This window comes from Melospiza georgiana, chromosome 9 (genome assembly GCF_028018845.1).
Source record: "Melospiza georgiana isolate bMelGeo1 chromosome 9, bMelGeo1.pri, whole genome shotgun sequence".
In the NCBI taxonomy this organism is placed as follows: domain Eukaryota; kingdom Metazoa; phylum Chordata; class Aves; order Passeriformes; family Passerellidae; genus Melospiza; species Melospiza georgiana.
Window position 1 is genome coordinate 16,480,367 of NC_080438.1, and position 13,300 is coordinate 16,493,666.

Genomic DNA, 13,300 nt, shown 5'->3' on the forward strand with positions numbered 1-13,300 from the left:
CAACTAGGAATCTACTTGAAGAGGCAGGTATATTCTGAAGGCCGTTTACTACTGGTTGCAGTATATTAGTTAATGTGAAGCATAGCAGGAAAAAATACGGCCTAGCTCCCAGTTTTTAGGCAGCTCTGGCCCCTGTGGTAGCTCCTGCCCTGCCTGTGTCAGCCCGGCGCAGGGGCGGGGCCCGGGGGAGGCACCGCTGCCCTCAGGCTGAGGGCGGGCTCCGGGCGCTCGGCTCAGCCGGGACGGGCCTGAGGGGGCCGCTCAGCAGCCGGCCCGGAGAAGGCCGGACAGGACGATGAAGGGTTGGATTATTCACACACAAGTGTGTGGGGAACATCTTCAAACGTTAATTCAACGGCAGTTCAGATTAAATCCTTGAAATGCTGAAGCGAGCCCTTTCTGGAACGATTGTTTAGCCAGGTGTGAAGTGTCTGCCTCGGGGCAAAATGGCCGCCTAAAATTCCACGTGGCTCCTAAAAGTAAAGAGTTTGGTTCTAAATGCACTCAGAAGAAAGCTTCGTCCTCTAGACTGTCCAAAGAACGAGCTCAGTGAGGTAGGTAGGTACAGATTGTGGTTTGGTTACACAGCTTGCTAAGGAATGGTGGTAGGAAGGCGACTGTAATGAAGCAGTACCCAGGAGCAGGGCTGAGTTGTCTCCCCTGTGCCCTCAGAGGAAGCCTGGGAGGGAGAATGCTGAGCCTGGCAGACAGACTCCAGCTGTCCTGACTGCTCCAAGCCAGAGACTGCTCAGAGGCATTTTGTAATGTTCTTTAAAAAAAAAAAAAAAAAAAAAGGAAGCCTACTGAGCTGCCACCAAGAGACTGTCCCCTCCTGGCATTAAGATCTTTTCTGAAGTTACCTGTGGGGAAGACATGACCAGCCACTTCAAGGAACAGCAAAATCATGTTTGCGACACAATTTACAAATTACTCTATTTAGACCTTTAATTTGTGATATTAATGACTGCAAAACACTTAGAATGACATTTGTTAAAGGCACATTTCATTTAATGCATAGTGTACCATTCTAAAATATCCTAATTTCCTTACAAAGTGCTTGAGCAGCCACATACAGATAAAGTATAGCAAAATATATTTACAATCTAGGGTTTAAATCTTAATCTGCCTAAAAATATTTAAAAAACTACAGAGATAAAATTAGTGCTTTTTTCAGCTTAACTGGGTGAACATACCCTGCCCTCTAATTTTTTTCTAATTTTTTTTTTTTTTAGTGATTTGCTTAGATTAAAAAAAGATTTCTGTACAAGATGTAGTTACAAAAAGGTATGTTTGAGGATACTTTTTGTAAGTATTTAAGCACCCTGTGAGATGCTTGTGTATATATATATTTGGGAACCAAAAAGGGCGAGCTGACTGTACCTCAAAAGTATTGGTTTCAGCTAGATACAGGAACATAATTTGTTTCTAGTCAATATAGAACCTGGAAACAAGGAATGCTGAGGAGTTGACTCACTCTTTCCAACATGATTTGTAGCAGTGGGGAAGGTGCCTTGCCCCCTTCCTGTGGGGGATTGGCCTGTTTTAGACCAGGTAATAGTAATTATTATTTTATTTTTTTATCCCTTAAGCCTCTCCCCTGCCTAACCCTGTAGGTCTGTCCAGCATCTTGATTTTAAACCACCACCTTAGCATTGCATACTCCAGTGGTTTGCATTTCTTCTTTGAATTAATAAAATGACCAGTTTTAAATTCATTTGAGTGCGATGCTCACTGCCTTAGCCCATGAACAGCAAACTCCTGGCCAGGATGAACCTGTGAGGTTACAGTGCTGAATAGTGCTAGAGGTAAGGACCAGGAGGAAAATTTATTTTCCAAGAGTCAATGTTTGCCCACAGAACAGCAGATGCCAAAAATAGGTCTTGGTTTACAAATACACACAGTGTCTGGTCTAAATTACTTTTCAACTTTTGAGGTACAGCTTTTAGTGTTAAGGGGTTTATAAAATATACACTGTTTTTATCAAAAATATTTATACATTCTATTACAACATATTGCTTTTTACCCTCAGTAACTGCCAATCCAGGGGCTGGAGCTCAGTGGCCTACATGGATACATTTTTTTGCTCACTTGGCCACTACGCAACGTCGGTGAAGTGGTACAGTTAAATAACTTGCCTGGAGGTAAGAATACATTACAACTTCCAAATATACATGTTCACAGCATGTATACATTGAAAATGCTTACTTTTCCTAAGTGATATGATACTGTACAGCAGACAGAGGAGGATGGAGGGGTTAGATACGGACTGGGAACTTCTCTGCCCCCTCGGGCTGCGGGAAAGGCTTGAGGTGAGTGTGGAAGGGGCTGGGCCTGGGCCTTGCAGCTGCTCCACTCTGGGGTTTCACTGAGCAGCATCCTCCTTACATTCCTCATCCCAACCAGGGCCTTAAGCTATGCTCAAGGAGCTTGAAGGCAAAACTGTTTGGCAAGTGACTTTGGTAAACTCTCCGGATTTTTCTGGGTTTTTCTTTGTAATGGAAGCACTTACACAGTTGTTATCTCAAAGGCAAGGTGTTTAACATTTTTCCTAATAAATACCATAGAAAATTTACAAAACAAGGCATATCTGTTCTCAATAGCATTATTTTAAGAACACAAGATGAAGGTGTACGTAAAAATGTGTAGTTTTAAAGACTGCACAATGTTTAGCTGAAATCATTTGCCTTCTCCAACTAGAACCAGGTTCTGTGTGAGTGTCACCAGTATCCCAACTTACTTCAGTGTGGCTGAGTGGAGATTACCTAGCTCAAAGTCTGCATTTCCCACGTAAGGCAGATACTGTAAAAAGCGGCATTATCTGCTGTGGAAGAGTGAGAGGAGCTGTACAGATCCACGTGCGCCCATGTGCGGGAAGTTCAACACAGCCTGGCTTCACCATCTCAGCTTAGGAACGCCATAGACCTGCTTTCCAGTGCTCAGATAAAAAACAATATACAAAGAGGCCACTCTTCAAAAGAGTGTTAAAGCAGTACTTAAAAGGATCTTCATGTGATTTAAAAAAACCCAGAAGCTGCAGGTGGCACAGAAAGCAATTGAAGGGTCAGTATTCTTCAGAGAGAGGCATTCTTGTGAGCCAGTCAGCTGGGGCTTCACAGTGTGTGGAAGTTAACACCAATCAGCAATGTAATCAAAATCTCTGAACATTTCCTGCTCTTCTTCTGAAAGTATCCTTGGTTCCCGAGGTGGAGTGAGGATAGGTGCTTCAGAGGTAAATTCATCATCAAAATTACTGACATCTTCTCTTCCTCTAATGGTAGGGACGAAAGGAGGCTTGACTTTCTTGGCCAGTAAAGCATGCCAATCTATTTGCTGTAAAATAAATGAACTGATGTTTAGTTTCCCATCTCTACTCCTTTGAGTTCTTAGAAATAATACTAGTTTGTACTCACCCTGAAAAAGTGATGCTTTTTCACATCCTCAGCATCTTTCTCTCCAGCCCCAAGACGCCGCTCTGGATTTCTTCTTAGCAGCTGACAAAACATGCAGAGTTTTCAGTGGAGAAATTCAGGGGCAGGGAAAGGAAGGAGGAAGGATGAGTGTTACTGTGTAAGAGCCAACAGCAGGATAAGGTGGACAGTAAAGCCATACTGCCTGACCTGTGGGTAGTCCTTTCCTCTTGAAGGAATGGACAGAGAAAGCTTTTAGCAGTGCTCTTTCAGCCTGCCAGCACAGTTTCAGCAGCAGCTAAGGCAGCACCAGTGCCAGAGCAGACTCATCTGTCTCCCTGCAGAGCTGTGCTGCCACGTCTTGGTACTGGAGGTGATCTGGGGCAAGTCACAGAGTGCAAAATTCCTCTTTGCTGGTGAGGGTGCAGATTTACATAACCCAGTGGTTCTTGCTCAGCTCAGAGAAGAGATTGATTAACCTTGCTGTCTCAGTGCTCAGCTCCTTCACAGCAGTTGATTTTACCAGGAGCAGGTTCAAGCTGCTTCATACATTCAGCCAAAGGAAAGGGTTTCCTAGTTACCCCCAGAAGTTTGATGCTCCCCCTTGTGAACTGTACTGCTGCGAGCAGCCCCCTGTTCCAGGCAGGGCTCAGCAGCAGGCTGGGTTGATATTCAGATGCAGCCATCAAAAAATAATGTCTAGTATATTTTGAATGAAATTCTGTGATGGAAAGAGCATGCAGAGAGCTCCAACTGGTAAACTGCCAGTACAAAGTTCCTAGTACATGTATTGTGGGTGCAGTGTAGCAGCACCCTGTGGCTTGTGGATATTGGCATGAATTTTCACAGCAAAAATACCTTCCCCAGGTACTGCCTTAAATCTGTATTCTGCTTGCTTTCTCTAGGCAAACACTCTCTCCCTGAGACTAAGCACTTGTTTTAAGTTACCCAATATTTATGCTATTACTTAGTTTTGTCACAGTAGTTACTGTGCTACAGCACAGTGCTGAACTGGGTGCTAAACTGATACACAGCATCAGGCGTTTATGTGGAGAGGCTGATTCCAAAGGCTTTGGAACCACCTCCAATACTGCCTTTCTATCAATTGTGATAAGGTGCTAACCTAGATTAAACTGCATTCCTTTGATAAGCAGACACAGCTCACTAAGGAATAGCACTAACAACTACCATAACCAAAATCAGCTGTTCCTTGCCAAGAATGGGACTGCAGATGCCATGTATACAGTGTTCCCTGCCCCAGCTGGAATGTAACCAAAAAGATTGAGAAGTCTTTGAATTAAAATATTCATGTGACAATGCTAATCCACCAAACAGGTCAATGCAGCAGTGTTTGGCTAAGAAAAGAGAGCTGAACCATTCTAGTTAGGTAAAACTAGGAAACTGAGTCCAGAGAGAAAATGGAGCCTTAAGTGTTTTACACTTTAAAAAGAAAAACTTGCTCCTAATAATGTGGAATGGCACAGACTATTTTCATTTAAGGTGACAGGCAGAGCATAAATGAAGCAAGTTTGAAATTTAATTGTCAAAAAAACCATGAAGTGCAGGTTCCTAATCTGTTTTGTTCCTCACAAAAGTAATTGTTGGAAACAGGTCAAAAGGGAGATACTGTAATAATTAGTAAAATGTTCTTACCCGTCTCATTATTGAGATGGCTTCTGTAGACAGAAATCGTGGATATCTTACTTCATCATTTACAATGCTGTCAAACACCTCTTCCTCATCATCTCCAGGGAAGGGAGACTATAAGGAAAGTGAAAAAAACCCCCACTATAAACAGGCTTAAAATCACAATTGAAAACAACATAAACTTAGCTGAATATTTGGAATTAGACACCCTGAAATGAAGTCTTCCTTCCCAAAAACAGATACATGGCTTTCCATAAGGAAGAGAGAAAAGGCAAGTTGGCATTATCCCATAATACCTACTGAAGGACTGTGTTTTAAAAATGTGCTTTTATAGGTAGAAACACCTAAAACTGGGATCTTCTTTGAACTTAGGGTGGGTGTACATGGAAATTATCTATCAGCTCTTCTTTGGGGTAGCTACCATTCACAAATAGTGTGGGCAAGAAAAATTTGTTTTAGTAAAATCTTCAGCATGTTGCAGCTCAAGTGTTTTCAAACTGTTTTGAAGTGGCCTGACAAATGTAAGTGATACTGTACAAGCTTTTTGTCCTTTTTTACCTGAAAGAAGTGAAAGTAATTTGAATGACCATCTTTTTTTGAAAAAGAACAAAATTATAAGTTTTTAGCATGCGCACTACCACTGTGCCACCTGGGAGATACTGTTACAAAATGGACCAGAAGGCAGAGCAGTACATACAATGGCAAATAAACTTCTCAACAGTGATTTATTTATACCAGCTCATTTACATGGAACTGAGGCTTTATATTTTAGTGTGTTTGGCATAATCTTTCATTGCTATCCAGTTTTATGTGTTAAAGTTCACTTCCATTCAAGCTAGAAGAGTTAAGAAGTTTATTTTTTCCCCAAAAGCATTTGAAAGCAGAAGACTGATATTGCTGTGCACATCTAGATTTGGTAACAGATGTGTCCTGGAAACCTAGCTCCCCCAAACTGTATGTACAGATGTACTGTACTCTTAGAGACACTACCATTACTGAATTTGATTTAGGACATAATGATGTAATTAAAACAGAGTAAAGCAAAAATCTGTTACAACTTGTTGGCTTCTACAATTGCTGATAATTCAAGCTCCAGACATGACTTGCCAACTTCTCCAGTGTTACAGCAGCCAATATCAGGTGAGTGGCTGCTCAGTATTTCACACTTCTTTTTCTTGCTGACTCATATTAAGATGCTGGCTGTAAAGCTGGGTATGCCTATGCATGCTGTATAATGAATACTGATACTGTGGCAGGTAGGGCATATGAAATGTTAACAGGCTGGTATCTTGAGGTTTGTAACCTTTGAACATTGCTTTTTATGACCCCACTGTACCTTACTAGAACTTACCTCACCCACCAGCATCTCATAGATAAGAACACCAAGACCCCACCAGTCTACAGCTCTTGTATAGGAGGTTTCTGTCAGCACCTCTGGAGCCAGAAATTCCGGTGTGCCACAGAATGTGCTTGTTCTGTCTCCAAATCCCATTCCTGAAAGTTACAGATGATGAAAAGCAAGCAGTATTTTCTGCCATTCCACAACCTGTTTCTCCAAGCAGAACCAACTTCAACCAACACTGTAGATCCAAGGCCTGGGACCTGAAGGCTCAGGCCAATGAGATAAAACACTCCCTCCTTCTTCCTCCCCACGCCTTTGTTTCACGTGTGCTTCCATTCAAATCTTTCTATCCCTCACTATATGCAATGAGCCAGATTAAGGTTCCAGTTACACCTCTGTTACCCAGTTATCTTTGTTTGGAAAGATACAATCTTATGCTCCACTTCTAACAGGACAAGAAAATGCAGTACACACTAGTTTAGCCAAACGTGCCCCTCTGGCTGCTTCTGCAGTGCAAATTACATATAGTAGAGTAAAACATGGAGTGTGGTGAGAGAACGTGGAGCACAAAAAGCCCTGTGGATTTGCCAGAGGGGCACAGTTTGGGACATCAGCACCACCAGGCCTGATGGGACATGACAAGGGGAGCTGCTGCAGAAAACTTGGGAAAACCATTAATTGTAGCAGTCAGTAAAGGAAAGAACTTTCCTTCTCATTTTGTTTTGTCATTTACAGAACTTATTTGTAGCTACAGTCACAGGACTTGCCCTGGCACTCCTGTCTGAAGACATACTGAGTTTACCCAATTTCCTCTTAGGCTACCTTAAAGGAAAATATATGGAAGACAGGCTAGAAAAACTGAAAAAGGATCTTTGCCCACACAATGGGTTTTTAGAAAAACACTGTAATAACTACCTCTATTTGGTATTTGCCAGTAGTGAGATGCTTGAAAGTAACTTTCTAGGCTTCCTGTTTGGGACAGTCTCTCAATTTTAGCTGTAGTATACTTTGCATATCATTTTCCTAAGAGTCACACACAGAATCACATTTCCATATACTCAGAGCTGCAACTGTTTCTGAGCTAAAAAAATACATAGTCCATTTGTAAAAAAACAAGAACTCAGGATGGATTGTAACGGCACTTGATTTTGTTGTGCAGGGTCAAGATGTTTAGAATGAAGAAACCACCTAAGTTTTTCCTACTTGTAAAATGTAAATAGACCCTGTGCATATCTGGCAGTCCAAAACTCTCAAGGAACAGTCAAGAGTAGGACAGACTATGGAATTCCCCTAGAAAGAAAATTTAAGGGCCATTACCTTCTTTGCAAAGACCAAAGTCAGCAATTTTCACAAAGCCTTCTGTGTCCAGCAATAAGTTATCCAACTTCAAATCTCTAAATGAACATTTGAGAACAAAATTGCATCATTGATGTGTTTCTTTAGTACTGTTCAGAACAGCTGAAATTCATCTGCTGGAAATGACTACTTACCTGTACACTATTTTGTGCTCATGTAAATACTGAAGTCCAAGAACCACACACGCAGCATAAAATCTGTTGAAAAAGTTAAAATTTCAATGGAATTTTGTCTTGCTTTTCAGAATGTGAAGTCCATTTTTATTGACTTTTTATGAACCATCCTTTGAAGATTACCAATTGGTTTTTTGGGTACAGATTAGTTTTACAAGGCCAGAGTTTTAAAGCCAGATGGCAAGAACACCTAAACTTGCTTTCAAACTGTGGCATGTTTGACTGGGCTGGAGGATAAATTTTCTGTAGTGTTTACTGCTATAGCATTGAAGGTTTTCTAAATGAGCTTATTCTTTCCTTTTTTAGCTTTGTCTACTATTTTAACTCTTCGTTCACATTTTTAATGTGATCCTAAAAAAAGTGTCATAAAAACTAAATACTTGCATATGGATTTTCAGTGTAGAATTCAGTGTAGATTCAGGCACATTAAACCTGCATGTCGTCTTCTAACAACAAAATCAGTTAGAATCTCCAACCCTTAAGCAGCATTTACTGAAGTGGCATAATGTGGTGGCATGTGGTGATAAAGCCCTTAGTTCTTATCCACTGAGCAAAGCCTTCCCTTAATGCCACAGGAAGGGAGGGATACTCACACTGCTCTGGGCTCAGAGAAGACATCAGTGTGAATGTGCATCATCAGGTCCCCACCAGCAGCATATTCCATTACAAAGCACACGTGATCTTTGGTTTGGAAACAAGCAAAAAGGTTCACCAAGAAGGGATGTCTTACACTATTCACAGTTTCAAATATTCGCTTTTCACACATCAAGCTGCAAACAAAATCAGGAACAACATAAAGCTCAGTGCTGAACAACAGTTTTTCAATTCTCAGAAATTACTGGTATTTTATATTTTATGTTTTTTGCTCTGTTCCTCCGGATAAGATAAGAACATTTTTTTTGTTCAAGAGAGATTTTAATATCAGGATTTCATGAATTTATATTTAGCTTTCCCAAATGAAAAGAGAAAACTTAGCAGTCCATGAAAATTGTGCCAACAATTTTCCTTCCAAATACTTGGATTGCATTAACTATGCACTGCTATCATGTGACATTCATTTCAATCAATTTTTATTTTAATTATTTTCAAGACATAAAGAGGAAATCCAGTGACAGTATTACAGATTTCTCTCTATAGTAATTCATGGTTATTTCTCCTTAAACTAATTGTTTAAGTTGTAGGTTATTGTTAATACAGCTATCTTTCTTCCTGCAAATGAACACAGTCACTCTTAAGCAACTGTAAAAACACCTTCTTGCACTAAAACCAAACAATTTTGTAATGGCTCTTTCACGTCCAGGCAAATAAAAAACCCCAAAAAAACAGAACCTGAGTTTTGGGTCAAAAAGATTGAAAAACACCCAACAGTGGAGTATACAAAGAGAAATATGATGGACAGAGCATGACAGTATGTTACAGGTTCAGAAATAGCAACACAGGTTCTGCCAGTAAAGCAAACAGTCACTGTTATCCCCTAATGTGATGGAAGTAATTAGAATAAATACTTGCAAGAGAACGTGAAAATCAAAAACAGGATCAGCTTTAAGTCAGAGCTGTAGTTCAGGCATAAGGAAGGGCACTAAAACAAACCAGGGGTTACTCTGCTTCCTGCTTGCCTCCGAACAAGAAAGAATACACATCTACAGCAGCCAGCTACAAAAGGAGATGACAACTGACTTTGCTCTTCCACTCAATTCAGCAGCTCCCTGGCAGAGCACACAGCTGGTTTATGGAATCCACATGTTTATACTGTACAAACTGACCTGTCCACTTCATCACGAGCCACAATATCTCCTTTCTTTAAGGCTTTAATAGCAAACATCTCATTTGTGTTTTTGTATTCTGCCAACAGCACCTAAAACAGAGGAGATAAATTTAAGAGCTATATCTACTTCTTGATAAAGCCCTGACACTTGAAACAGCCTTTTGACATTTACCTTTCCAAAATGTCCTCTGCCCAGTACAGCGCAGCATCTGAAATCCTTCAGACTGAACTGGAATCTTTGTTGTGATCTATGTAAATAAGAATTGGTCACAAAGTTTCTAGTTTGTTAGCTGTAAGAAATATTATTCAGATCAAAACAGGAAAACCACTGGTTTTTTACCTTCTATCTTCAGAGTCTCTGGTGTTGGTGTATTTCATGTCTGAATCTGGAACATCAGACTGACAGATTATTTCAGGCTGGTGTTTTGGAACAATACTATTTCTGCCATTTTCAAAATCAAAAGTTGCTACTTCATCCTGTGAAGAAAAAGAAACCTGAAAATTTAAAACTGATTGTGAAGGCAAATGAAAGTAGAAATTTTACTAAAAGCACATGAAATTCTTAATACACCCATTGCCTAGGCTAAAATGACAAATTTCCAGATGATTCAGCTAAGTAAGATTTTAGCAGACTGATGAAACCTACTGCTCCAGTAATTTTGCTCTCTCTTAATAAAACCATTTTATCCTGAATACTCTAATAGTTTTGGAGCTCTGGCTTTTTTCTGTGTTGGAATTAATTACATGGAGTGTTAAACACAGCAAGCACAGAAACAGTCTGCCATCAAGATCAATCGGAGCATTCTACTGACACAATTCTGTGTGTGGAAGTTAAGGGAGCATGTGCTGATTTATAAAGGCAGAAATCCATCATAAAGATGCCAATACTACAACCATGTTAAACTGTATAACCCAAGACTCTTAAAAATTACTTACCTGAGAAGGCACATCAGGAGCCTTTATCTCAGAGGAAGATTCACAAATTTCTGCAAGGGAAGATGCACGGGGTGGAGCAGGTGGAGGCTCAGGCTCAAGTTCAAAGTCCAATTTGGCTACAGGAGAGTCACTGGCAAGAAAATAAATAACTCCTCAGTGTATAGCAAAGACTATTTTAACACTTGTAGATTTCTCCTAAACCAAACATGTGTGTCTGGATCTAGCTACAGAATAGTTCTCCACAACTATAAGAAGGAAAGGTGTGCAGCCTTTCAGGATAACTGTGCACACATTCTGTACATGAGGGCAGAAGCCTCTCAGTGCTCCCTCCTGTGCTCAGGGATACAGCAGAGCTGCAGGGTGACCTACCCGGCTGGCAGGGTCAGTTCAGCGAGCTGGGCATCCACCACTTGGCCTGTGGCAGGCACTGCTGCTTGGGGGCTGAAGGTGCCAGAGTGATTCACTGTAGGAATAGCTCTTCTCACCAGCCTTCCCCAAGTGGCAATATTAATATTCATCTGAGGAGCTCGGAGAAATGTTTTGCCTATAGATATTGTGAAAAAAGAAAACAGAATGCAAGTAATTTTCTTACTCATTACCAAAACCAATAATTAAAAAATTCCATATTAATTAATTTATAGTTTATGAAAAACAAACAAAATTTATAATTTTCCTTTGCAATTTCTAATTAACCACAATTAAATGCTAATGCATAATAAGGAATTCTTATACAAAAGATTTCTAAATGCAATGCCAAATCCTTCATTATCAACAGTATAATTTGCAGGCAAACATTAGACCTCTGTATAAAAAATTTCACAGATCTATACAAGTTTTAAGCTTTACATGTTTATATGAAAGAATCACCTTGCTGTTTCGAAAAAATTTTCTTCTGCCTCTGGAGTTTTGGTCTTCTTTCAATAACCGGATTAAAAAATGTAACCTGCAGTTCAAATAACGTGTGTTATAGTTGAAGTTTCAGAACAAAATGCATTCTTAAAAGTTCAAGGAAAACTTGTTAAACTATTCTGCCATGTAATATTTTCAAGTATGTTCAAGTGCTTCAAAGAAACATTCTTACCTCTGCAAACAGAGTGCCCTGGGGTTCGAGATAGAGACACATGCCATGCCGTTGGTTATCCAGGAAATCTTCCAATCTCAGAAACTTTACTGCACACAAAGATCTCCAGTCACGCCAATAAACTGAGATTTCTAATTCACGTGACTATGACAGGAAACACAGACACAGGAAATCACTTATTAGTAATTGTTCTGCAAGAGTTACCACAGTACAATTGTAAGATCAAGGAACTCAAGGATCAAGATGCAGAGCTGTTATTTTAAAAGGCTGTCAGGGCTAACCAGTCAGACTGAAGCTCTGATGATCACAGCATTTCACTTCAGTTCAGATGAGATCTCCAGTGTAAAAATAAAAGCACAGATGTAAAATTTTCCCTGAGAGTAGAAGCAGAGAACCACAGTAACCAGACTTTTTGGGTCAGTCTAACAACACTGCTTCTTCAAGATGTTTTACCTCAAGCTCTGACAACAAAGCTTAACTTGTGCTTAGAAACCTCAATTTTGGTAGTTTCCACATTTTTTACAAGTACCAACTTCATTTGATGCCTGCAAACATTTTCGTACCTGGATATCCATGATGATGCAAAACCTTATAGACTATCTCTAGAAATGCATACACCTGTTGTAACATGGTTGTAAAGAGGAGTCAAAACTTCAAACTACCAGGAACTACTGCTCTATCTTGCTGATGTGATTTATGTATTCTTAGAGTGTCTTATATGTGTGTTACAAAAACCTGTCCCAAAAGGGAAGAATCCTGCAATGTAACCGCACCATCGCATGTTACGACTTCAGTTCCATCATGATACATCATTTTACTGTCTACCATGGCTATGATATGTTTTAAAAGAAGTAAAAGTCAAGAAGCACCAGATTAAAGAATAACGGGGCTTGGATTGTGCATTTCAAGCACAGAAGGATTCACAGAATATTCTGAGTTGGAAGGGACTTGCATGGATCATCAAAGTCCAGCTTTTAAGTGAATGACCCATATGGGGATTGAAACCACACCTTGGTGTCACTGGCACCAAGCTCTGACCTTCTGAGCCAGTCTCAGGATACGTGGCCAGGAACATCAGAAGCAAAGTCCTTTTCTGGCACCAAAACCTGAGTTCTTAAATAGAGCCCACAACACATATGAGGCTGGCAGGAGCAGCTACTATGCTGAGTAGTTTAAGTCTTAATCTGAAAATAATTGAGGCTTCAGAGCTCCACAGCTGCTTGGTTTTTTTTTTTTTTTTCTGCACTACTCCTGACTGTAACCTGAATTTCTCTACTTGCAAGTCTAAAATTGCTTCCTTCCTAGATGGAGGGAATCTGGACTGGGGCTTGGCAGGGAGAAAGCAAAAAAACAGGAAAGTGGGTGTTATTTTTTCTCATGTGAGAAGCATGTATTGGAGTAAACATGCACTGGAGATAATTTAAGCTCCTAAAATACAGTTTAATTTTCAGAAAAAAAAGAAACCTTATACCTTTAAATACTAGGACTATCAGGTATCTAAAAAAATACTTGGCTAAATCTATATAACATAAATTCTACTTCAAAAGTAGCAACTCAATACTTGTGCACTCTAAGTAACATTTAAAGTTATAA

The 13,300-nt window shown here is 40.0% G+C and overlaps 1 protein-coding gene across 2 annotated transcripts in view; it reads right to left on the reverse strand.

Annotated features, from left to right (window-relative positions):
• Positions 1–919: 919 nt before the first annotated feature.
• PKN2 (protein kinase N2) overlaps positions 920–13,300 on the reverse strand; it is a 54,604-nt gene continuing 42,223 nt past the window's right edge. Inside the window, exons 9-22 of one of the 2 annotated variants that reach the window (XM_058030009.1) lie at positions 11,708–11,851; positions 11,494–11,569; positions 10,996–11,170; positions 10,627–10,756; positions 10,031–10,167; positions 9,863–9,938; positions 9,689–9,780; positions 8,519–8,695; positions 7,887–7,949; positions 7,714–7,790; positions 6,406–6,548; positions 5,061–5,168; positions 3,411–3,491; positions 920–3,330 (exon numbers count right to left, since the gene is read on the reverse strand). In XM_058030009.1, the coding sequence (XP_057885992.1) occupies positions 3,127–3,330; positions 3,411–3,491; positions 5,061–5,168; positions 6,406–6,548; positions 7,714–7,790; positions 7,887–7,949; positions 8,519–8,695; positions 9,689–9,780; positions 9,863–9,938; positions 10,031–10,167; positions 10,627–10,756; positions 10,996–11,170; positions 11,494–11,569; positions 11,708–11,851 (1,683 nt within the window). In that variant the 3' untranslated portion in view covers positions 920–3,126. Of the gene's footprint in view, positions 3,331–3,410; positions 3,492–5,060; positions 5,169–6,405; positions 6,549–7,713; positions 7,791–7,886; positions 7,950–8,518; positions 8,696–9,688; positions 9,781–9,862; positions 9,939–10,030; positions 10,186–10,626; positions 10,757–10,995; positions 11,171–11,493; positions 11,570–11,707; positions 11,852–13,300 lie in introns of both variants that reach the window. The other variant, XM_058030008.1, reaches the window with a different exon arrangement.